The sequence below is a fragment of the Microcebus murinus genome, chromosome 7 (genome assembly GCF_040939455.1).
Source record: "Microcebus murinus isolate Inina chromosome 7, M.murinus_Inina_mat1.0, whole genome shotgun sequence".
NCBI classification, from domain to species: domain Eukaryota; kingdom Metazoa; phylum Chordata; class Mammalia; order Primates; family Cheirogaleidae; genus Microcebus; species Microcebus murinus.
The window spans coordinates 103668135-103695326 of record NC_134110.1 but is presented as its reverse complement, the minus strand read 5'-3'; the positions used below and the strand labels follow the sequence as shown (position 1 = coordinate 103695326).

The window sequence follows — 27192 nt, the reverse complement described above, 5'->3', positions numbered from 1 at the left end:
AGTACTTCTTGTAGGGCTGGTCTTGTCTTGGTGAATTCTCTGAGACTTTGCTTGTCTGAGAATGCCTTTATTTCTCCTTCATATATGAAGCTTAGTTTTGCAGGGAATAAGATTCTAGGTTGGGCATTGTTTTTTTTTTTTTTCTCAGAAGAGTGATAATGTGGCTCCAGTCTCTCCTTGCTTGTAAAGTCTCAGTAGAGAAGTCTGGTGTTATTCGAATTGGCTTTCCCTTGTATGTTACTTGCGTCTTTCGTCTTACAGCTCTTAGAAGGGCCTCTTTAGTTGATATTTTGGTCAGTCTGATGACTGCATGTTGTGATGTCTTCCTGTTTGCATTGAATCTCCCAGGGGTCCTCTGAGCTTTGAACTTGTATATCGAGATATTGAGCAAGGCCGGGGAAATTTTCCTCTATTATATCTTCAAATAGCTTGTCCAACCCTTGGGTGTTGTCTTCTTCCCCTTCTGGTAACCCTATGACCCTCACATTAGGTTTCTTCACATAATCCCACATCTCTTGTAGGCTTTGCTCTTTTCTCTTATTTCTCTGCTCTATCTCTGTGACTATTTTATTTAGTTGGAGGGTGTTATCTTCAATCTCTGAGATTCTTTCTTCTGTTTGATCTACCCTGTTCTTGAGACTTTCCACTGTATTTTGTAGTTCCCTGAATTGCTTCTTCATTTCCAGAAGTTCGGTTAAACATTTCTTCATTGTGTCCATTTCTTGAGTGAACTTTTGTTCTAGGTCCTGCAGGCTTTTTGTGGTTTCTTTGTGTTGGTTATTGAATTGTTCTTGCAGGTCGGTGAGTGTTTGTATGATCCACATACGAAATTCTGCTGTCATTTTGGTTGGTGTCCGTTTCTAGGGTGCTGGTGCTCCTCTTTGGGGGTATGTTTTCCATTCTTTCTTCATATTTCCTGAGTTCCTTCGCTGATTTCTTCCCATGTCCATCTGTTGTTGTTTCTTTTCTTTAGGTTTTTCTTTGGGTATTCACATGCCTTGTTTAGTTTCTGAGCCATTAGGTGGTGTCTGTGGGTGAGATTCGACCACTCCCTGTATAATGAGTCAGTAGGTGCCATGAAAAGGCTGTGCAGGATGTCCTCGCTGTCAATAGATGGCACTTGCTTGGAGGAACAGGCTACACTGTTGTTTTTGTGTCCTGTTATCAGCTTTTGTTCCTGTAGAGAGGCACTCTAGTGCTTCAGGTAGTGGGTGGGGCCATGGGACTTCCAGGTGTGTCCTTTTCTCCCCCTCAGTGAGGGCTGGTCTAGGAGAAAGTCTGGACGGAGCTGGGTTTGGTAAGCCTGCCCTCAGGCACCACCAATGCAGGGGTCAATGTTCTATTCTCTGCTTCCAGGAAAAGCTGTCATGGAGGGGCTGCAATGGCCCCGCTCAATCAGAATATCTGTGTGTGGGGGTGGGGCTATCTGAGACCTGCAGTGTGGAGCTGGCCTGGCTTCTTTCCACTGTCCCCAATTGCGCAGCTACTCCTGGGCCTCTGCCAACAGGCCAGACCACAAGACACCAGGCCTCCCCAGACTGTGATGCCGGCCGGGAGTTTCCCTGCACAGGAACGCCACCTGGGCTGGGCGTACGGCCTCCTTTTGGTAGGAGGGTTGCCCTCTAGGATGCTGATCTGCCCCTGAAGGTACACACATCTCAGTAGGCTGTTCACGTATATCCCTTCTGTGCCCCAGGCAATGCGAGACCTCGGTGCACGGGATCTGGTCTGAAGGTCTGACCTCTTGGTCCCAGAGTTCAAACTATATCCCCACCAGGTAGAGCAGTGCCAGTCCCAATTCACCCACAGGGAGCCCAAGCTGGGTCTATGTCTCTCAGCCTGAGGATCTGCACCGTTCTCCTGGAATCACCATGCCAGCAGCACCTGGGAGGGCTTGCGGGTAGCGAGCTCACAGTCTGAGTTCCCCTTAGTTAGCTGTAGGGTCCCAAAAGGGAAGGTCCCATTCCCTGTAGGTGCCTCCGGCTGGTGGCTATATTGTCTCTTTGGGCAGCCTCGGATAGGGTCCAGGAGGGGAGAAGGAGGCAATTATGGCGCCTGTCGCGCAGCTCGGGTCTGTGCACACGGAGGCGCCCCAAGGGATTTGGGAGCCTGGTGCCACATCTACTATAGGCTCACCGCTCGCTGGTGGCGGACGTCTCTCACCTGGTGTCCGCAGGTCTCTCCACCCTCTGGGGAGCCCACCAGCAGTCCTAGATGCAGGGGAGGGGAAAGGTGACTTATCCACCTACCCTTCCCACTGGTCTCCAGGCTGCTCTGGGGGTCTCAGCTTCCAGTTCTCCTCCGTAGCCTCCTCCCGTGGAGTCTCCCGGGGTCTCAGGTACCCCTCCTTCTGGCCCTCATCCACCGTATTCTCGTCTTCTTGCTTCTTTTTTCTATTTTCTGCTAGAATCTGTCTTTTCTGCAGAGACACTATGTCTGGTGGTGTTTCTTGTTCGCCATCTTGATCCTCCCCCTCATGACTTTTATTTTGATTATTTGTTTTCTTTATAACTTCTAAACTATCCAGACACTGCACCAAGAAAAATCTGGAAATGCACTTACCAATATCAAATTGGTAAAATTTTGAGAGCATGTGGCTTCTCTCAGAATAGATTTTATGTATAAGCTGGATCGGAAATGTGTTCAACAGGGTTAAAGTTATTGTAAATGTATGTATATGTATACTAAGTAGATGCTGTTGTTTATAGAAGTATTTCCTCATTCATTGTATTATTAAAGTTTGGTAAGGAAAATGAGTTTCTCATATATCTCTTAATATGTTAGCTAATTTATATCATATTCAGAGTAAATTAACTAGTATAATAAAATAACAATTTATAACTATTCAATTATCAATTTCACTTTATTAATATGTTTGAGTAAATGAAACTAATCAAAATTTTTGATGCTGTATGGTCCATTCGTAACTGTGCAACAACTTCAGTGGTTTAGAAATAGATGTTTTATCTACACAAATAGATGTTTTATTATTTTATCTACACAAATACTAGGGTTAAAATACCAAATAGTGAATTATTCATTCATAATTGTGAAAATAACTAGAAGCTACAATAATTAAATAAGTTAATCTATGTATTGCCTTTGGAGCTCATGTTAAATGTACAGTAAATGTTCACTAATATTTTTACTAGCAATATTACTATGACTTTAATATAGTCATAGAACTCACTTTACAGAAATGGCTCAACTAACTTAAACTCAACTAAAGTGACCTCAAATCCTCAATCAATTTAGTTTGAAAATAATGTATTGGGTTGAGTATATAGTTTAAATAGAGAATATTATGAGTAGGAAGAAAATTTAGAATGTTAATCCATAAGCCTAAAGCAAAAATGATGAAAAGCTGAAGTATGGAAGAGGAAGTTATGTAAAATGGAGAAGTGGAAATGAAGAAATCTCTGGGAAGAAACCCCATGAGATGTGGTGGCTGGGGTAAGAGAAGAGAGGGAGGAGGAGAGAGAAGGAGGGCTCAGGTTTCCTGCTTGCTCTAATGCTGATGATTTCAAAGGAATATGAGGAGGACACAGGCCTTGCTGGAAAGACAAGGACTTAAGTTTAGAATATGCTCAAGGTCAGTTTTTAAAGTGGAATCGGAAGATCTGTGGGTCACCCAAAACAAAATGTCCAACAGACAATTAGGGACTCAATTCAAAATTTCAGATAAGATAGCATTGTTTACACTTACTTTCATATAATTTAAACCAGTATCTGTGTATTATTTGTGCTCCAAATTTTTCATTTAAGAAATTCTGTGTCACTTTTGCCTTTTTCACCTTGTCCACATAGTAATTAAATGTCTCAATGGTGAGAATTTCATCATGTCAACATGCCATACATTGCTTCCTCACTAACTATTGTTGTTCATTTGAATTCCATCATAGAAACATAAAAACTCTACACTAAGAAAAATTCTGTAGAGGGTTCAGTTCCACCTTTTTAAGAAATAAGAAAATTAATTCCAGTTGTGGGTAAGAAAGTTATCCAAAGTGGCTGAGATCAATGAAGTCAGATGATTTAGCACAGGGTTTTTTTCCACACTCTCTGACACTTCTGACTGTGTCATCAGTTAAACTGAACCATTTTTACAAGCAAGAATTAGGTCTATACTTCACAGCACCTAATAGCATGTCTCTATCTCTCTCTCTCTGTAAATATATATATATATATATATATTGTGTTAAAATAGATTGTTATTAAACAAATATTGGTTGTTTTTAGTCCAAAGTAAATTGTATAACATTCATATGCCAAATAGTATCTAGAACAAAAGAAAGAAGTAGACAAACACAAGTAATATTTGCCAATACAAGATTCATTTAAGGACATCCTAAGCAAAAGGATAAGTTTGTTGTAAATACTGTGTCAGTCTTACAGGTTATTTAAATCTATTCCAATTGCTTACAAATATATTACATATGAGAAAAAATGAGCTTCCTGAAAAAATTTTAACAGTGGAAACCCTTTTTCTATTTTGCTATCACAAAAGCCCTGCTATGAATATTAGTGAATAAAATGCATATGTTACATATAATGCCTAGATTTTGCCTAGGTCATCAGGTACTTTTTATTATTTTATATCACTTTCCATGGTTATAATTTTGAAGGTAAAAATAGAAACTCAGAAGGAATAGTCCTCTCTGCATCTCATTACACAATGAGGGAATGTTAGGACATTCCGTAACAGCTACATGGGGGCAGCAAGATTGGACATGCTCCCATAATGCTCAGACTCTTCCTTTTAATTATAATGACCTGGTAGATGAAATTGTCTAAGTCATAAAATGTTCAATAAATGTTATTTTATTGAATATATATTATTATTTGTCTATTGCCATATTTTCCCCTATTCTGCTAATGTGAGTTGTGTAAAAGCACACACACTCCTTGTCTTAAATGTGAAATTTATTCAAAACTTTTAAATGTATATCTTATATCTTTCCTTCCCTTAATTAGAAAAACTTATTTTTAACATTATGAAATTTATTTGGTATGAGATGCAGATATAAATTAACTTTCCCTTATATTGATATATAAATGTCCCTAAAGCAAAAATAATGTTTTTCTTGGTTAAATAACTTCTATTTTGTTGTATTATTATATTCTTATATCATGTTTTCTGTGTTATACATGGGGCAGAATATTGATGAATGCTACTTATCACTATTTTAAAATCTGATACAGTGATTGATACACTTCAATATGAATATTTTACCTTTAATGATGATGGTTAGTAAAATTTCTGTCAACCAAGATGAAATTCTTTGTTGGAGATTCAAAAATGTTTTTTCATTGTGATTACAGTGTTTCTCCATGTGTGGCAGAGAAAGATAAAGAGATACCAAGAGAGAGAATGCTTTTTAGCTTGTTTGTTTAGTGATAAAGATTTCTAGCATTTCTAAAAGATTGCAATGTTAATTTAAATTCTATAATAACTTTTTTCCAAAATATCTCAAGGACATTTTTTCCACAGGTCTCATAAATAATTGAAGAGCAGAAAGTAAACTTCATAAATTTATAAAAAGAAGTACAACTACCACAGATTTTAAATCAGAAAGAACATGAACTCATAGAGAATAACAGAGTAAGGCTAAGATTTTGTGACATTAAGAAATTTGATATGATAAAGAATTTCTGACACTATTAGAATAACTATTTTCTGGTTACTAAACTATATTGTTATAACTTTAGGAATAATATTCTGCAGGGAATACGTTCTTATCATACACAAAGGCATGAAGACTGATATGCCACTAATGAAAATGTGTTTTATATAAAACACCTGGACAAATGGGACCATAAGAAATTTGTTATCTCAGAAAAACACGCAAGTGGAAGAATATGAAACTAGCGAAAAGCTAGGAAAATACCAGCATCTTTAAGGATAAGAGTTGATAAACTACGTCTATTTTTAATTAGGCCTGTATTAATAATGAAAGAGTTACCCAGTCTCTTTTATTGACCAATAAGGTTTGGAAACCTTAACGGAAAAAAACCGACCTGCAAAACCATATTTATGAAATTTTCCCATTGCTAAGGAAACTGAAAGATGGGCAAAGACCAAAACAGCACTGCAGATGCTTGTAGCTGAATGTATTTATTTCAATTGCTGATTGTCAATAAGACAAAAACACCTAAAGCCATTTGCAACAGGGGTGCAGGCATGCTGACGGCTTCCCCGTGTGGAGAACGCAGCGGGCAGGCGGCACAGCCAGCTCCATTGTGTAACCACCGCTGCGATTTCAGTCCAGTCTACTCAGATCTGCCTGCACATGGCCTCTCTTATTACCAGTATGAACTGAATAATCGAACAACAACACAACAAGAATTCTCTTTTTCATCAAATTATGGCAGGCAGTTTTTTAAAACAGTCACCATATATAACAACTATCAGAGGGTTACAGCTATACAACCAGACTGATGATAAAATGTAAAAAGCAGTGACAATGATGTTGGCCAAATATAAATGCCTCCAAACACTGAGATAGTTGTTCTCATGTGACAAAACTTACGTGGAAGTTTAAATTATTGATTTTTAATTTTAATCTAGCAGCAAACATATCAAGCCAGAGTAACTAATACATGTTGAATTCCATATTATGCTTCTATCTCCAGCTCCACATTTTTGCTGTAAATATATATCTTACATTCTATAATTTTCAATCTCTAAGAAAATATGATTTACATTTACAAATATTTCTGTTCTTTTTTGGCATTATTATTTTTTATTTCATACCATTAACACACTTTATATTTAAAAGCTTAGATTTCAAAAAAGAATAAAATAGCTTTGATTTAATGTTAAATAAAAAGAAAGAGTGCGTAAGGGAACCTGAGCAGTGAGGTGAGTCATCAGGATGAGGAGTAGAACCTGTCTGAAGATGGCTATTTGCATGTTGTAAATGGGGCTCTGAACACCTACCAGTGACTGTCAGAAACATGCTGGCCACAACAAGGCCGAATGGATTCCAAGCCACACATTCCTACTTTCCTTGGTCAGCTTGCCCTATGTCCTAGACGGCCATCGTGCCTTCTTCATCAGCATGGAATTTACCGCTCTCATTGATCTGCACACCTTCCTAGAAAGTGAAAGAGTTGTCACTGTTTACAGCATGGTTCCTTAATAATAAAATGTTAATATTCCTCCATGTAGCTTCATTTGTTCAGCAGACGTCTACTGGGTGGCTCTGGGTGTCCGCACCTGAGGAGATGGTGTACGAACCTACTATAGTGAAAGGAGGAAGGGAGAGAAAGAGTTCCCAGGAAGTACGGCTTGTCTCTCCCTCTAATTAAATCTGATATCCAAAAGTCCAACCATGTAATTGTTTAATATAATGATTATTTTAAAATTGTCACTCCAATGAATAGATGTACACAATTTATTCATATCCTGCTTACTTCTAAAAGACAATTCTGACAACAGTAAAAACAAAATTTAACAAGGAGAAAATGTTCACAAATCCAGCATCTTAAAACCTCAAAATGTTTTTGTATTTATCATTTCCTGTCTATTCTTCTTTGTATGTAGTCACATTTTGTATAGCTACCCTGATATATATATATAATATATATGATATATATAACATATGTAATATATATCAGTGTTTCCCAATTAAAATATACTTTAAAAGGATAAAAATAAATTTTATATGAACTATTACTAAAAGGCATTCACTTATAATTAGTGTAGATTTATGTGCATTGTCATTATTGTAGTGTTAATTGTAAGAAATAAAAGAAATTGGCCTTATGGAATTGCAGTTGGAGTAGAGAGCCTCTGTCTTGCCCCTCCCCAGAAGACTCACCGGAGACCGGGTGGGAGATACATTTCCAAAAGGCCTCGGACTCCAGTGATGGCTGATAGGGCAGAATGTGACCATAGAGGTCTAGAGTGAAGAAAGTGCTTCACAGATCTTCAGATGCTCACAGCTGCCCTTAGCCAGTGCTAGTGAGCACGTCCCAGGTGATGGGTCTCTGGCAACTCAGGGGAGGGGATGAGAGCAAGAGGCAGGTCCCTCCCGGATGAGGCAGCAGATGCAAGAGTCATGGAAGAGGCAGCCTAGAGCACAGGCACAGGGCCCAGGGGTCTTTCCTTCTGAACAACCCCTTGGATCTTCTTTCCAAAGTTGCTCCCTTCCCCTCCCTTCTCATCACTTCCTGCCAGAACTTTTGGACTCAATGAATAGCTCTGTCATTTTTGTTCAGGGTCTCTGAGCAATCAGATAGCTTTCCAATTAATTGCTTAATTGAGTATGTTAGGTAGTTTCTATTGCTTGTAGCAAAAGCATCCCAACTTGTTGGGAGCTGTCCCGAACACGGGAGAGTTAAAGTGTGGTTGCTGCCCGGAACACTGGGGTCCTTGAGACACAGCACCTGGCGCCTTAACTCATAGCTCTGACATTCTTGGCCTTTCTTCTAGCTCACAGAGGGTGCTGGAGATAACAGTAGCAGTTATGGAAGGTCACTGAAGTAATCCTGTGCACACAGCCCTCGTAGCTTATAGCCCCCCCTAGGCCCTGCACACTCCTTTCTCAGAATTGTTAATTACGCTTGGGTGCTCTTTCCTTGAACTGTCTGAGTGATCATAGTTGAGTATTTGTAGCTTTTTTGATATCAGAAAAAAATTAAGTTGTAGATTAGAAAACTGCATAAGCGAGGAAAAGGACTATCAAAGTGACGTAAGGTTGAAAAAAACAAGAACTGTTTTGTTTTCTGGTTTAATGAAGACATGCACCACCTGTTCCAATGCATTTTGCTTCTCCTTTGTTCTTATCTGTATAAATACAGCAACTGAAATAAACGAGGTGCGGCAGTCAGCAAGGACTCCGTCCTCCCGTCCCCATCTTTTTGTTGTCTCTTCATTTCTCAGCCTCACCCCCTAACTCCAGGTGCCGCATGTCGCCGGCTGGCTCCGGCACCAACACATACCTGTTCCATACTTGTGAAATGAAGAGGATAGTCAGCAATCAATTCATTTATTTGTGATTAGAAGCAATCTTTTAGAAAGTAGATGCTGAGATATTTTTCTGGTATGATTATATGATGAAGCATTTAGTAGAATGTCAAATAAGGCTTTAGATACTGACCAAAATATATATTTTCACACTTCCTATTTTAGAATAAAAATATTCTTAATAAAATATATAATATAAAATTAAAAATTTATAATTGAAATGTTCCTAATAGAAAGAAATGATAAATGCTTCAGGCAATGGATACCCCAATTACCCTGATTTGATTATTATACGTTGCATGCCTGTATCAAAACATCACATGTACCCTAGAAATATATACAACTGTTATGTATCCATAAAAATTAAAAATAATTTTTTTAAAAAGAGTTATAAAAAATATTGAGAACAGGTTGCAGGACATGGGCTGAAAGGCTCAAGTGTGAGCCCACTGCATTTACTCTTTCTGGAGACCTGTGTGTGCTGCTTGGCTACAGCATGAACAAAGTGAGCCCCTAACAGGACAAGGCCCTAGAGGTTTTAAAAATGGCTTTGTAAACTTTCACAAATTTGACATTTTGTCAAAATTTTCCCAAAACTGCCATTCAAGTGTATGCAGATTAGTTGATTTTTAAGAACCATGGAATCTGAGGCTAATCATTTTGATGAAAAACTTAAAATGGAAGAAGCAATTATAGTGAAAGAATATGGTGCAAAGAACCAAAGGAAGTAAGATATATAAATAAAAAAGCTATTTTTTTAAACCCATTTAAGTTTTGAACCTTTAGAAGTACTTTTTTCACATGGTCCTTTAACACTACACTTTTCATTCTTTTCTTTTTTCAACTAATGACCTACTTTTAACCCAATTCTGAGTTATTGACTTAGAATGGTTTGTCACTAACCACTAAATTCTTCATTAATATGTATGCAATTTTCCTTAGAGGAATTTAGTTATGCTACGAAGTTTTTATCACCAAGCAAATAAGAAGGGATAAACTTTAGCAAAGCCCTGAGCCAAAATCAGATAAAGTCACTAAAGAAAAAAAAAAAAAAAAAAGCAGAAGCAGGAAATAAACCTGCTGTAGCATAAAAAAGTATTACTTGCTAGCAAAAATCACAATAGCAATAAATCAATATAAGAATCATTACCTCTGTTTCAGTGGATCAATGCATCTGTCAGTGCTTGTAATATTACTGTTCTTTTAGTTGAGACCTTACCTTATTCCAAGTAATTATGGGCTGTGGTTCTCCTTGAGCATGACACAAGATGTTTATATTCTTCCCAACCTTGACACTTGCATCCTGAGGATGTTGAATAAACACTGGAAGAACTGTGAAAACAAACCCAAATCGCACAGTGTCAGTATCACTTTTGTCACTATGTGCCAGCCAAGTCAAACAGTATGAATCTGAATCCCATATTGGTTAGCCACACTAATTTTTGAAAAAATCAATTACTTGGACATCTGGGAAAGGAATAAGCATCCAACCCAGGTTGGCAGTAACTTCAGCAGACGGGAGTGCAGGAATAAAGGAAGAGGAATGCAAGCAAGCATAAACCACATTTGTGATATGTATTTCTTCAGCTGAGTACTGGGTACAGGATTCTCATTATTCTTTCCCAATATCTTTTGGTAAGTATTAAATAGGGCTACATGGTAACATGAAAATTTATTTGTGGCTGAGATAAAAAGATCCAGTGCTTCAGTGAGAATCTTATTTCCTCAAAAAACACATCTACTAAAACTCACCTACTATGAAATTGATAATGGAATAAGGAAACTGCAATTCATAATCTTTAAAACTCCCCAAAAAGAAATCTCCAGGAAAGAATTAAAATCATTTTACTGGAGAATTAGACCCAATGTTTAAAAAAATTAACACCAATTCTATATAATATTTTCCATAAAATAGAAGAAGAGGACTATTTTTTGACTCTTTTTAAGAGACTAACCCTAATTTCTAAACCAGCTAAAGACAGAACCAAAAGGAAAATTTAAAAAACTTCAGTCTAATACTTCTGATAAATAGATACACAAAAAGTATTAACAAAGTATTGGCAAATAAAACAATAGATGTTGGTGTGGATGTGGAGAAATTGGAACACTCCTGCACTGCTGGTGGGACTGCAAACTAGTCCAATCTCTGTGGAAAGCAATATGGAGATATCTTAAAGCGATACAAGTAGATCTGCCATTTGATCCAGCAGTCCCATTACTGGGCATTTAGCCAAAAGATCAAATGACACTCTACAAAAAAGACACCTGCACTCGAATGTTTACAGCAGCACAATACACAATTGCAAAGCTGTGGAAACAACCCAAGTGCCCATCAATTCATGAGTGGATTAATAAAATGTGATATATGTATACCATGGAGTACTATTCAGCTCTAAGAAACAATGGTGATATAGCACCTCTTATATTTTCCTGGATAGAGCTGGAACCCATACTACTAAGTGAAGTATCCCAAGAATGGAAAAACAAGCACCACATATACTCACTAGCAAACTGGTATTAATGGAACAGTACCTAAGTGGACACATAGGAACTACATTAATTGGGTATTGGGCGGGTGGGAGGGGGTAGAAGGGGGCGGGTATATACATATATAATGAGTGAGATGTGCACCATCTGGGGGATGGTCACACTTGAAGCTCAGACTTATGAGGGGAGGGGGAAAAGGGCATTATTTGAAACCTTAAAATTTGTACCCCCATAATATGCTGAAATAAAATAAAGTATTGGCAAATAGAATTTATCTGTATAAAAAAGTTTATACACCATGATCAAATAAGGCATATTCCTGGGATACAAAACTGGTTTAATATTTGAAAAATCAATCAATATTAATTGCTGAAGAAGAAAAGTCACATAATAATATCAGCCAATGCATAAAAAGTGTTTGATTATATTTAACACTAACTTAGGATATAAAAAACTCTTATAAAAATAGGAATAAAGAACTTATAAAACTTGAAAAATAACATATACAAAAACCTACAGTAAACAAAAAGTCAATGCTTTTCTCAGATAAGAAATAAGGCACGGATGTCTGCTATCTCCATTCTTATTCAACACAGAACTGGATGTTCTATTCAGTGTACTATGGCAAGAAAAGGACACAGAAGGCAAACAGATCAGAAAAGAAAAAATAAAACTGTCCTTATTTGCAGATGATATCATTGTCTACTTAGAAATTCCTAAGCAATCTCAAAAATACTCCAAGGTGAGTTCAGCAAGCTCACTGGATACAAGATAAATGTACAATATACAAAAATATGTTGTATTTTTTATGTTCAATCCAGAACACATGGAGACAGAAATTTTATACCATTACCATTTATAATTTCTCAAAAACATGAGATATTTAGGCATAAATCTAATAAAACATCTACAGTACTCATATGCTAAAAACGATAAAATACTGATGTAATAAATCAAAGATGATCTAAATGAATAGACATATTTATGAATTGGAAGTCTCAAGATAGGAAGGATGTCATTTCTTCACACATTGATATACGAGTTTAATGCAATTCCTGTTAAAATTACAGCAAGATTTTTCATAAATATAGACATGGTTATTTTACAATTTATATGGAAATTCAAAGGAACTGGAATAGCTATACAATTTTGGCAATGGAATGAAGATAGAACAATCAGTCTACTGGATTTTAAGACTGATGATAGAGCTTTAGTCACTAAGACTGTATGATATTGAGGAAGGAGTAGACAGAGACACATATATCAATGAAACAGAGTAGATAATCCAATATAGACCGGCACAGATACACTCAATTGATCTTGACAGAGGTTTAAGAGCAATTCAATGGAGGCATTTCAAACAATGGTACTGGGACAATTAGATAATCATAGGCAGAAAAATGAACCTTGACCTGAGTCTCATACTTTATGAAAATTAATTCAAAATGGATAACAAGCTTAAATATGAAATGTAAAATTATGAAACTTTTAGAACAAAAGAAAATCTTTGGAATCTAAGGCCAAAATTCTTTGACTTTGTATAAAAAGCACAATCTATCAAAGAAAAAAATGGATGATAAACTGAACTTCATAAAATTAAAAATTCTGTGCTGTGAAAGACAATTTTGAGATCATAAAAAGGCAAGTTATAGACTGAGAGAAAATATTTGCAAATCACATATGCAAAAAGGATTAGTGTCTAAAATATATAAAGAATACTAAAACTTCAACAGCAAAAGCCATGAAAACAAACAGTTCAAATGGAAAATGGACAAAAGTCATGACACTGTACTGAAGAGGACATACAGATGGAAAATCAGCATATGAAAAGGTGCCCAATATCATTAGTCATTAGTGAAAAGCAAATTAAAACCACAATGAGATATAGATGTAGAGAAACTGTATTACTCTTACATTGGTGATAGGAGTGAAAAATGGTACAGCTACTATAGAAAAGACTTCGGAAAATTCCTTAAAAAATAAACACACAACCACCACACAAACCAGCAACTGCCTTCTTGGGCATTTATCCCAGAGAAATTAAAACATGTTCAAACAAAAATCTGTACGTGAATATTTATAGCAGCTTTACTAAAGACAGCCAAAAATTTGAAACAACCCAGATGTCCTTCAACAAAGTGAATGATTATACAAACTGTGATACAGCCATACAATGAAATACTACTCAGCAGTAAAAAGAATAAACCATTATACGCAGGGAACCTGAGTGAATCTCCAGATAATTACACTGACTGAAAAAGCCAATCCCAAAAGATTACATGTTATATGATTCTATTCACATAACATTCTTTAAAAAAAATATTTTTTATTTCAGCATATTAAGGGGTTACAAATGTTTCAGTTCCATATGCTGCCTTTGCCCCACCCAAGTCAGAGCTTCAAGGTGTCCATCCCCCAGACAGTGTGCACCGTACCCATTAGGTGTGTGTATACCCTTGCCCTCCGCCCCCCTCCCATCTGCCTGACACCTGATGAATGTTATTACTATGTATACTTAAATGTTGATCAGTTAATACCAATTTGGTGGTTAGTACATGCGGTGATTATTTTTCCATTCTCGGGATACTTCACTTAGTAGAATGGGCTCAAGCTCTTTCCCGAATAGAAGTGGTGCTAGATAACCATTGTTTTTTGTGGCTGAGTAGAACCCCATAGTATACATATACCACATTTTCTTAAGCCACTCATGTATTGATGGGCACTTGGGGTGTTTCTACATCTTTGCAATTGTGAATTGTGCTGCTATAAATATTTGGGTGCAGATTTTTTTTTTATACAATGTCTTATGTTCTTTTGGATAGATGCCCAATAATGTGATCACTGGATCAAATAGTAGCTCCACTTGTAGCTCTCTGAGGTATCTCCATACTGCTATCCACACAGGGTATACTAGTTTGCAGTCCCACCAGCAGTGTAGGGGTATTCTTATCTCTCTGCATCCATGCCAACATTTATTGTTTTGGAACTTTTTGATAAAGGCCATTCTCACTGGAGTTAAGTGATACCTCATTGTGGTTTTGATTTGCATTTCCCTGATGATTAGAGATGCTGAGCATTTTTTCATATGTTTCTTGGCCATTAGTCTATCTTCTTTTGAAAAGTTTCTGTTCATGTCCTTTGCCCACTTTTTGATAGGGTTGTTTGATTTTTTCTTGCTGATTTTCCTGAGTTCTGTACGTATTCTAGTTATCAGCCCTTTATCCAATGCATAATGTGCAAATATTTTCTCCCATTCTGTAGATTGTTTGCTCTCATGATAGTTTCCTTGGCTGTGCAGAACCTTTTAAATTTGATCAGGTCCCATTTACTTTTGTTGTTGTTGTGATTGCCTTTGGGGTGTTTTTCATACATTCGTGCCCAGGCCAATGTCTATAAGAGTTTTTCCAACATTTTCTTCTAGAATTCTAATAATTTCTGTTATCCACCATGAGTTGAATTTTGTGAGTGGTGAAAGGTGTGGATCCTGTTTCAGTCTTCTACATGTGGCTATCCAATTTTCCCAGAACCATTTATTGAATAAGGATTCTTTTCCTAGTGTATATTTTTGTCTGCTTTGTCAAAGATCAGATGGCTATATGAGGATGGTTTTATATCTGGGTTCTCAGTTCTGTTCCATTGGTCTATATCTCTGTCCTTGTGCCAATATCATGCTGTTTTACTTACTATATAGCCTTGTAGCATAGCTTGAAGTCTGGTAAGTTGATGCCTCCCAAGTTGGCTTTTTTTTTTTTTTTTTTTTTTTGCTTAAGTTTGCTTTGACTATTCGGGCTCTTTTCTGGTTACATACAAAGCAAAAATTATTTTTGTTAAATATGAAAAAAGTGACATTGCTATTTTGATGGCAATTGCATTAAATATGTAGGTCACTTTGGGTAGTATGGAACTCTTAACAATGTTGATTTTCTTGATCCATGAACTTGATCAGTTTTTCCATTTATTTACATCCTCTGCTATCTCTTTCTCAGTGATTCATAGTTCTCCTTATAGAGATCTTTCACCTCCATGGTTAAATATATTCCCAGGTATTTTATTTTCCTTGTTCCTAGTGTGAAAGGTATTGAGTCTTTGATTTGATTCTCAGCTTACTGTTTTTGGTATACAGGAATGCTACTGATTTGTGTACGTTGATTTTGTAACTTGAAACTTACTGAATTTATCAATTCCAGGAGTCTCTTGGCAGAATCTTTGGGGTTTTCTAGATATAAGATCATATAGTCAGCAAAGAGTGACAGTTTGACCTTCTCTTTCCCCATTTGTCTACGCTTTACTTCCTTCTCTTGCCTAATTGCTTGGGCTAGGACTTTCAGCACTATGCTGAATAAAAGAGGTGACAGAAGTCATCCTTGTGTTTTTCCAGTTTTAAATGAGAATGCTTTCAAATTTCCCCATTCAGTATGACGTTGGCTGTGGGTTTGCCATACATGGCCTGTATAATATTGAGGTATGTTCCATCTGTTCCTATTTTGTATAGAGTTCTTATCATAAAAAGGTGCTGAATTCTGTTGATGCTTTTTCTACATCTATTTAGATGATCATATGATCTTAGTTTTTGCTTCTGTTTATGTGGTAAATCACACTTATGGATTTATGCATATTGAACCATTCTTGCATCCCTGGGATGAAGCCCACTTGGTTTTGGTGGATTATTTTTCAGATGTACTATTAAATTCAGCTTGCTAGGATTTTATTGGGAATTTTTGCTTCTATATTCATAAGGTATATTGGTCTGTAGTTTTTTTTTTGTTGTTGTTGTGTCCTTTCTTGGCTTTGGTATCAAGGTGATACTGGCTTCATAGAACGAGTTGAGGAGGATGTCTTCCTTCTCAATGTTATGAAATAATTTCTGAAGTATGGATACCAATTCTTCTTTGTAGGTCTGATAAGATTCGGTTGTGAAATCATCTTGTTTGGGACTTTTTTTTTTGGAAAATTTTTTTATTGCTGCTTCAATTTTGTTGCTGTTATTGATCTATTCGGGAAGGTTATTTATTCCTCATTAAACCCTGGGATGTTATGTGTTTCTAAGAGTTTGTTCATTTCTTCAATGTTTTCAAGTTTATGTGCATAGAGATTTTCATAGTATTTAGTGATGATATTTTGTATTTCTGTGGTATCAGTTGTAATCAATCCCTTTTCATTTCTGATTGAGCTAATTTGGGTTCTTTCTTTTCTATTTCTGGTTAATCTAATGAAATGTCTATCAATTTTGTTTACTTTTTCAAAGAACAAACTTTTGGTTTCATTAATCTTCTGTATAATTCTTTTGCTTTCATTTAGTTCTTCTCTGATCATAGTTATTTCTTTTCTTCTGCTGGGTTTGGGTTTGTTTTGCTCTTCTTTTATAATTCCTTGTGACAATTCATTAGACTGTTGATTTGTGATCTTTCTGTCTTTTTGATATAGGCATTTAAAGCTATGAATTTTCCCTGTAGTACTATGTTTCCTGAAGCCCATAGATTTTGATAACTTGTGCCCCCCTTGTGACTTAGTTTGAGGAATATTTTGATTTTCATCTTAATTTTCTCCTTGACCCATAATCATTCAACAGTAGGTTGTTTGGTTTCCATGACTTTGTATAGGGATGAGTATTTCTGCTGGAGTTGATTTCTCATTTTATTCCACTGTGGTCTGAGAAGATACATGGTATAATTTCTATTTTTTTAATTTGTTGAGACATGTTTTGTGGCCTAAGATGTGATCAATCTTAGAGAATGTTCCATGTGCTGGTGAGAAGAATGTATCTTCAGTAGTTTTGGGGTAGAATGTTCTGTAAATGTCCTTTTTGGCCTATTTGTTCTAGAGTCCCATTTAAGTCCAGTGTTTCTTTGTTTATTTTCTGTTTGGAGGATCTGTCTGGTTCTGTCAGTGGAGTGTTAAAGTCCCCAGCTATTACAATGCTGCTATTTATCACTTTGTTTAGATCTAGTAGAATCTGCTTTATGGAATTTGGGCACACCTATGTTAGGTGCATACATATTTAGGATTAAGATTATTCATAATTTTTAATATAATATCCTTCATTATTTATATTTAGAAATTATTCCTCTTTTACTCTCTGGAAAAGTTTGTATAAACCTGGATTGACTTTTATCTTAAAACATTTATGAAATTCATCTGTAAAATTAACAACCAAATGTTTTACTCCTTTCTTACCTTTTATTTAAACAACTGATTTGGTGTCTAATACCATCCTTTCACTTTCTGATTTGAAATTTATAAGCATATTTTTATCCTTGGCTATTTATCCTTGGTATCTTTGGTATTCATTCTTTCAAAAGCCTAAAATTAATAAAGTAATCACCTATTAACCAACACCTCAACTCAAATATATAAGATTATACCACTTTAATTCCAGTAAACATTTTCCCAACTGATGTTCCATTGTAACCTTGTATTTACTTATGTTATTTCATGTAATATCACATATTAATGATTAGTATTATTGTTGAATACAGAAAATATTTTAATGTTATCTACATGTTCACAAGTTTCTTTGTTCACCATTGTATTCTTTTTACTTTAGCAACAACCCTTTTCAAATGAAACTATCACATTATTTTTTGAATCTCAGTCATTCTCTCAAGATTTTCTCTTTCTTTAGGAAGTATAACCTTTAGAAATTTCTCTAGAGTAGTATTGTTATTGTCAAACTCTGTTTATCTGAAAATATCATGACTTAACTCTCATACTTGAATAATTTGATGGGTAAACCATACTATATTCTCAGTTTAATATCTTTATTTAGCTCCTATTCTTGAAATATATGATGCTTATACAATACTAAATTTACACTTATTTTACTTGAAATACTGAAGACTTGAACCCAACATCTTCTGGTTTCTATTGCTGCTGATATAAAGTCTGTTGTTAGTTTAACTTTGTCAGTGATTGACTTTTTCTCTCTGGCTGCTTTTAAGTCTCTTTATGTTCTTCACATTGACCCAATGTGTTTATGCATGTATTTGTTTTTATTTATCTTGCTTTACATACATTGTTCATCCAAGCTTGGATTCCTGTTTCCTTGATTCTTGCTAATTATCAGCTAAGAACTTTCTAATACTGTGTACCTTCCATATATTTTTATCCTGAGACCTAGAACACCTCATTCCATAACCTTGCTTTAATATTTTACACTTCCATATGGTTCACTAATTTTTTTCTTTAAGGATGCTTAATTTACTGTTCAAGACATTTTTAAAATTTGTATTTATTATTGATTTGGGAAATTCTCATATATTATTTCTTATTCCTTTATATTTGTTAGTTTCCAGTTGTCTACTCATTTTTATGATAAACTTTATTTCTTTAAATATTTTATACATCATCTTATACTTTATATTTTTTTAATTCTGATAGCTAAATTTTTGGGGGGGTCATTTTTATGTTTGCAGGGATGGTTTGTTTCCTTGGGTGTTTGGTAACTTTTCACTGACTGGGTTAATCCTCATCTTAGGCAAACCTAGAGTCGTGAACTGAGATTGCTTTACCCAGGAATGGATCTGTGTTAGTTCTTGCCTTAGATGAGCATGCTAGCTCCCTCCTAGGGCCCCTGCCTTATTGAGGTCATCTCAGCCTTGCCCTTCCACTACCTGCTAGTTCTCCAAATCTTATTGTCTGTACTGAAGTAATGGTGGAGTGTTTGCTTTTTAGTGATCCCTTTCCTTTTTTCAGTGCTTACCTCTCAACTCTCTGCTTTTGAATCAGCCCTCCTTCCCCCATTCCCTTTTCTTTTTGGATGATCACATCTTGGAGAATAACTCTCACCTACTTCCTGGTAGCCTAGCTATACAATATAAATTATATTTGTATAATTTTTTTAAATGTTTGGTATCAAAAGAATTTTTCAGAGTTCCTGTTCCTTAATAGTGCCAGAAGTCCATCTAATTAACTATAATTTATTCAGTTTTTGCTGACTTCTCAGATAACCTTCACCTCATGAAGGATTTTGCTCATATGCATCTACTTGCACTTTCACCTCATGAACAGCTGTTTGCTGACCCCTTTGCAAACACTTCTCTGGGCTTGCATGTCATGACCTGAATTCCCCACACCTCTGAGATCTCTTCCTCTCACCAACACCCAACCCAGGGGGTTCCTTAGGCCCACTCCCCTAGCGTTTTTTCCACTGCTGGATCTCTAAGTGTGATATGCATGCAATGGCCCCAAATTTCCATGCTAATCAACATCTCTATTTGGAAATATAGATTTATATTCCCTACAGCCTGCTAAACGTCTTTGAGAATTGTTTTATTACCAAACACATCAGAAAGTTAACACTTGGTTTGCCCCAAATCCTCTCTGACTGCTTTCTCTAAATGACACATCCTGAAACATTTTTCTGGCCCCAAGCTTTGCTCACCTTCTTCATCACAATTATTACTCTCTGGCATATACTACATTGATTCCATTTTCCTTCCTTTCATATGAAAAGCATCTTCTCTAAGAGAATAGGGACTTGGCTGCTGCATTTACTGCTAAGTTCTGAGTAAGTAAAATAGTGCTGTTACATTGTTGGTGCTCAATAAACATTAAATATATTTCATGCTGGGTAAGAAAGGGCTCCATAATGTTTGCTAATAATCTTTGGGAACTCTTTGGAAATAAGAATGTTTAAAGAAAACAAGACCCTATGAATTCCAGTGTGTTCTGAATACTGCAGATAAGCAACGTTGACATTATTCCCCAAAATTATAGTAATCATTAACATTAATTAGATGAGGAAACTGAGTCACACAATTATGACAGAACATAAGACAGATCGGTTTGCCACAGATGCAGTATATCTTGATTTTGGCAAACATTCCATAGATCACCATGTTGTGGAAGCACAGTGATAAGTATGTACAATGGAAGAAAGCTTTTTGTTTGTTTTTTTTTTTTGAGACAAGGTCTCACTCTGTTGCCTGGGTAGAGTGCCCTGGCGTCATCATAGCTTACTGCAACCTCAAACTCCTGGGCTTAAGCGATCCTCCTGCCTCAGCCTGGGAGTAACTGGGACTAGAGGTGTGTGCTACCACACCCACCTGGCTAATTTTTCTATTTTTAGTAAAGATGGGGTCTCCTTCTTGCTCAGGCTGGTCTCGAACTCCTGAGCTCAAGTGATCCTTCTGCCTTGGCTTCCCAGAGTGCTAGGATTACAGGCATGAGCCCATGCACCAGGACAGGAAAAGAGTTCTTTAAAGAGGATTTGTAATGACTGAACATCTATACTTAAGAAGTATTGGCTACTGGATCAATGTCAGCAAAGTATAAAGATCTGTCCTTTCCACATTTTATCAAAGATATGGACAGAAACACACAAAAAGTTGGATGTGACTTATTTGGAACAGCAAATAATTACACTGGATGACACAGTCAAGAATAAGAAAGGTATTTTTGCAGCCTGGTAGAGTGGCTGAAACAAGCAAATGTAGAATTAAAAAGATTTTTGAGACTATGGAAAATTATCTTCGCACACGGCGGATGTAGATAATATGAACGAATAGTCATGCGGCAGTGATCTCCAGCGTTATCATTTGTGAGCTGTCACGAACGAGCCACTGCACCCACCAGAGAGACCCCCACGCACTCCAGCTGCCCCAAGCCACTCTGCACGGTTCAAACACACACTGCCCTTACTGACTGCACACTTACTCCATACTTACCCTCTACCTGGGAAACATTTTTAAATTAACACAACAGCTGAAGTATCTCGATTTAAATTATACCCAAAGGAAAAGGATACCTAAAGTGTAATCTTTCATTAAAGAAAAGAAGTTACATTTTGGGGTCAGAAGAGAACCATGGAGAGAAACACCTGAGACCAGGGAGGGTCTGAAAGCACAGGTAACGGTCGTCCCGGGATCGCCGCTGAGGCTATGGCAGGAGCAAGGCGAGCTGTGTCGCAGCAGCCAGGCCGGCAGGGCGGCCGCCCCCAGGCTGGCGGCGGAGTCCGCGTGGGGAGGCCCGTGCTCGCTCGCTCTGCACAGTGCTGGGGGAAGAGGCCTGCCTTCTCTTGGATATCGAGGGGAGCCTGCCGGCCACAAAATCGACGGTGTCCTCCGGAAGGGGAGACCAGCATCTAAGCCCCTGTCTGGACACCTGCTCAGTCAGGGGCCCTGGTGCAGCGAGACGAACGGCGGCACCGGGACGCGAGGGCCGCGCGGCCGGGGACACGCGGCGCAGTCGGCTCGCTGACTGCCCGGACGCCCAGCGGCGTCCACGGAAGGCAGTGGCCTAAGCCCCTTGCAGGTGCTGCCCTATTGGACTGCCCGTTGCGTGAGAACCGCGTGCCTTAAGAAGAGATATGATTGGCCGAAAGGTCCAAGGGCGAAAGGTCCAAGGGCGAAGGCTGGAGCCGGGTCTCCACGCCAGGAAAAGCAGTGGGGACCCACCACGCCTCTGAATGACCCAGACCCAGACACGCGTGCGAGCGCTGGCCGCGCCGCTCCGCAGCGGCAGGCGGGAAGGGAGGCCGGGCAGCAGCCCCAGGAGCCCCAGGAGCCCCAGGAGCCCCAGGAGCCCCAGGAGCCCCAGGAGCCCCAGGAGCCCCAGGAGCCCCAGGAGCCCCAGGAGCCCCAGGCCCGCCCTGCGCCCACGCCATCCATCGCTAGGGGGAGACCTCGGGAGCAAAGCCGGTGACACGGACACACGGTTGCTTCTCATGTGGCCAGAGAGTCACCCCCAACTCTTGTAGTGTGGAATTACCATGTTTTTCTCCACTGAGAGGAGATCCCACCTTTCCACACATTACTTTCCCAGATAAGAGCGAGTAAATTTATAGATCATATATTGTGTTTTAATAACCATCTGGTACCGTTTTATTTACTGCAGGTTTATTATGTGCTTTACTATTTAATATGATTAGTCCTCCTTAATTCTGGTTCTTTTTCAGAATTTCCTTTCTGAAATCCTGAAATCACTCTTTCTTATGTCTCTTAGCTCATGTAAATGATTTGTCACTCCAAACCTATACTGAATGACAGTGATGAGAGTGGAAATCCTTGGTCTCTTTCTTTCTTTAATGAAAATATAATATCATTTCTCTATGAAGCTAGATTCTAGCTAATGAGTTCAGTAGATCTATTTTATCATGTTAAAGAAATGTTTACTCAGACATGTTATTAAGAGTTTTCAATGAGAATGAATGTTGAATTTAACAAATGTCTTTTTAAAATTTATGGAAAGAATCATAATTTTTCTCCATAAATCCATTAATACGGTAAAATATATTAATTTCCTTTTGTGGCACCATCCCTGAATTTCTAGAATAAACACCACCAATGTTTTTAATGTGCTACTGGATTCTTTATGATTTATATCTACTTATTTCCACTCATGAATTTTTTTTCATAAATATATGAGATAGGTTTTCTTTTTATAAATGAATTCTTAGAATTTTGTAAAAAAGATTGTTTGTTTTTAAAAAATATTTTATAGCATTCATCATTTTCTAACCCCTGAAGCAATTTAAATAGAATTGGAATTGTTATTTAAAGGAGTAATAGCTTTTCTAGGAAAGTGCCAGACCACATGCTTTTACTAGTAGTCACACTTCACAGGTTTAACACATGGGATAATTAACAAGCTGTAAGGCCATGCTAGAGAGTAATATTTGAGTATCTATTCTGCCCTGATCTTTGGCAACTTCTGTTCTTCCTGGTATATTCTGTTTAGATTTCTCTCTCTTCTGGAATCAGTTTTAATTAATTACATTTTTCTATAAAATTACTAATTTTGTACATTGTTTATTAATATTTGCATATAGTTAAGCAAAAGACTAGTGGAAAAAATAAAACAATTGCATAACTAAAGTGGAGAAGCATATCCGGAGTGAACAGACACTGTCAAAAACATGTAAAGGACATAAGGACAGACATGAGAAACGCAAACAATGACCTAGAAATAAAGAGCTAAGAGGGATTGAAGAGAAAAATGAGAGAGAAATTGGACAAAGATCAACAAATGATTGGCTCTCAAACAATTTGGTCTCAGGAACCCTTTACTTTTAAAAGTTATTGAGAAGCATAAAGAGCTTTTATTTATGCAGGTTTATGTAGCTATGCATAACATATTACAAATTAAAAGTGAGCATTTTAAAGTTTATTTGTTCATTTTAAAATTATAAACTCAATATTTTTATATAAATAATGTATTTTTATGAAAATTAACTACTTTATAAAAATAAAAATACTGAATATAGTAGATTGTTTTATAAACCTCAAAAATATAGTAACTGCTTTTGAATTCAATTTCTTACAATTAGTAGTTTTGGTTGAAGTATATGTACAAAATACTACCTCACAAAGATAAATGTTTAGAAAAAGTAAAGGAACATTTTTAGAGATTTTTCAGAAAACTGAAAAATACTACCTTAAAAGTACAAAATACTATCTCACAAAGATAAATGTTTAGAAAAAGTATAGGAACATTTTTAAAGATTTTTCAGAAAAGTGTAAAAATTCTTTGATATTATACCAAAATTTGACAATTGGTAGTTTATTTTGCCAATTTTTATTCATCACACATACTACTAAAAGGATATGTACTCAAAGGTCAAGATTTAATAAAATAAATATTTTTTCCCTATTTCATCAATTACATTCTTAAGTAAAATTATCTTTTTCTTTTTCCACTGCAAGCCAAAAACATAATGATCACTAGTACCATTTGGTGCCAAATGGTACCTTGGTTCATGCTAAGGCCATAGCACTTTTACCCACCATGACTTTTGCACCAGCAGTTCAAGTGTCAACCCAGTGAAAAGGCAAATAACACCATGATATTATTATGAGATAGATTTGACCTAGGAAACTCCCTGAAATGGTCTTGGGGATCCCTCCAACTAGGAATCCACAAAACACACTTTGAGCAGCATTATAATATACCCAGAATGTGGGGGTTCCCGAAACAAATAATGAGATACAAGGAAAATTAAAAGAATTAATTAAAGAGAATATTCCTTAAATAAAATCATATTTGAATTTCCATAGTAAAAGAACACATAATACCATGAGGAAATTCAACACTGAGATATCTTAGAATGAAACAGTCATAGTATATAAAATTCATGAAAACTTATGCAATATGCCCAAAATATTGTCAAGGATGCTGATTTCTTACAGGAAAGATAGGAAGTTTTTGAAGAGTATTATTGGGAACAGGTATTAAGAAAAATAGTGTTTTTCATAATCTCAGAGATAAAATGGTTCCACCTGATACATTTTTTTCTTGAATTCATTCTCTTCCATTCTCATCATTGTGATGCTAGTTTAGTTCTCATATTACTTGACTATAGGTCATAGCTCCAGTATTTTCGTGTAGTGTTTCCCTACTCCAGTCTATCCTATTCACTTTGAGTTGATTAATATTCTAAACAAGAGACCCGATCAAGACTTTCAGTAGTTCCATAGTCTTAAGTCTGGATCTGCTATGTCAAATTCAATCACCACCCCAACTACCTCCTCCCATTCAGCCCTCACCGCAAGCCGTTCATTCACACAACCTTGGGCCACACTTAGGGCTCTTTGTTCTCTAAAAAACTTGTTTGTTTCTACATTTCTGCCTATTCTAGTGGTATTTTCTCAGCAATGGATATTTGATTATTATCAAATTACTCTACATCTGTCAACCATTAGATTAAATGGTATTTTCTAATGTTAATTTCAACAGGTGCAACTTACAGTGTCTTAGAGAATTGAAACTTCCTGGGAAAGTGAAACTGCTTCTGTATCAAGATCTGAAAGATCACAGAGCAAGTAGCAGGATTTGGCAGTGGGGCGAAGTTAAGATCAGTCTCTTTAGCATCCTCATACCATATTTGGTTTCATTAACATTTGATTTAATATTTTTCCCATTTTTAAAGATATTAATATAAAAACTTCCTGATTTTTGGATTTTAGTCAAACACTAATTCAAAATTAGCTTGAAACATTCTGCATACCAGCTTTTGGTATTTCCTTGTAGGAGGAAAGGGATTTACGAGGGCATGTCATGGCCCCTCATCTTTCCCCCATTGTATTTTCAGATCTTCCCAGTCATTGGACCTGCTATTTATACATTCTATCTAGGGACCCTGCTCCCTTCATAGAACTTCAACTTCTATTTTTAAAAATGATATTTGATATGTTTAAAATATGGAGACAAAATAATGGATAACAGACCACACAGAGATACTTGCTTACTATGTCTCTATGTTCAGGCATCATGAACAGCAGCATTACAATTTTCTCAAGCTTGTGTTGCTACATTGGCTAAGCTTTGTTCCTACTTCTCATATGCTCTGATCTAAATATGTGTTACCTCTACTACATTAAAACAAATTATAGCAAGTTTGTGGAGAAACTTAGAAAATTATATTGAAATGTAAAGCAGTGCTGTAAATGCAATTCAGGTGCTATATATATAATAACTAAGTTCCATCATCTCAGCATAAGCCAGAACTAAGGAGAAATTTCAATAGTAGTTAACAACCAATTTTTTGTTTTTATACTGGAATTATCTTTAAAAATTTAGAACTTGAATTTTCTCTCCTTTTATATTTGCTGACAATAAATTATGGATAAATAACATAATCTCTTTCCAGGATATGTACTATTTAGGAGAAACCTAACTACAGTTGTCACTTGAGGAGCCTGAAGGAGAGTATCTGCACTATGTCTCCCATACCCCTGAGCATGGAACATGGAGCATGGTCCATGGAAGAGATCCAGCCCATCGGGCATGGGAAACTGCATTCTTGTGTAAGGCAGCCTATGCAGGCAGGCCTAATTAATTAATTATTAATTAATTATTAATTGTAAAAATTTTATAAGAAAATATGAAATAGCATTTTTGAAAGAAAACATCATTAGTATTAATAGCAATAAAATTCTGAAGTAAAAACATGAAGTTATGCAAAACATTGGAAGAAGGTATCAAATTTGCAATTTCTTAGATCCTATAAAAAATATATATACATACATACATATATATATATATGTGTATATATATATATGTCATAAGGTCCCTGCGGGGTGTGTCAAAGGCACAGAAAGAGGCACTCACTTCACAACAGGGTTTTACAGTCAGCTGGACAGACACCTTTTTCACCCTCAGGGGACTGACCGCTTGACATTCATATTGGCCTTGATCATGCTGTGCTTAGTGTTCAATTCTCAAAGTGGCAGAGGAGAGAACTGTGTGCTGGCCTTCCAGAGGGAGCTGCCCTCCTGCAGACAGGGAAAGAAAGAACTTTGTATGGCCCAAATCCCTGAATCCCAGAGCAGCGTGACTGTTCTGGGTAAAGGCTGAGGCCTGTCTTCCAGGAATTCATGGTGACAGGGTGTACTGTGATGGCTCCTCCCCAGCACTGCAACCCTAGAGACACGCCCCCCCGGCCTGCCCACCAACCCCTGCCACTGGGCTGCACGGAAGTACCTCTCCCCAGAACAGTCTCTTAACCAGTGCCCACCTTCATGTGGGCCCCCTCAGTCCTACCCACCATATTCAGAACACAAATTTCAAAACCAATCTAATTCCTAAATGTGATTTTCAAATACCTCCATACATTTGTGTATTGTATGTGTACAACATTTGGAATATAAAAACATTGTTGAAATCCAACATTTAATGTGCTGGGGCAGCATTTTGAGGATGGTGATTTTGTGCCACTCATGCTGACAATCCTCACAGCTGAGCCCAGGCCGTCACTGTAATTCTTACCTCTGAGCTTACATGAGCCTCTGAATCCTTCT

General features: G+C 36.9%; 1 protein-coding gene across 1 annotated transcript in view; it reads right to left on the bottom strand.

Annotated features, from left to right (window-relative positions):
* PXDNL (peroxidasin like) overlaps positions 1 to 27192 on the bottom strand; it is a 267746-nt gene that overhangs the window by 103941 nt on the left and 136613 nt on the right. Inside the window, 3 exon segments of the mRNA XM_076005349.1 lie at positions 6941 to 7097; positions 10191 to 10303; positions 26509 to 26667. Of these exon segments, the coding sequence (XP_075861464.1) occupies positions 6941 to 7097; positions 10191 to 10303; positions 26509 to 26667 (429 nt within the window).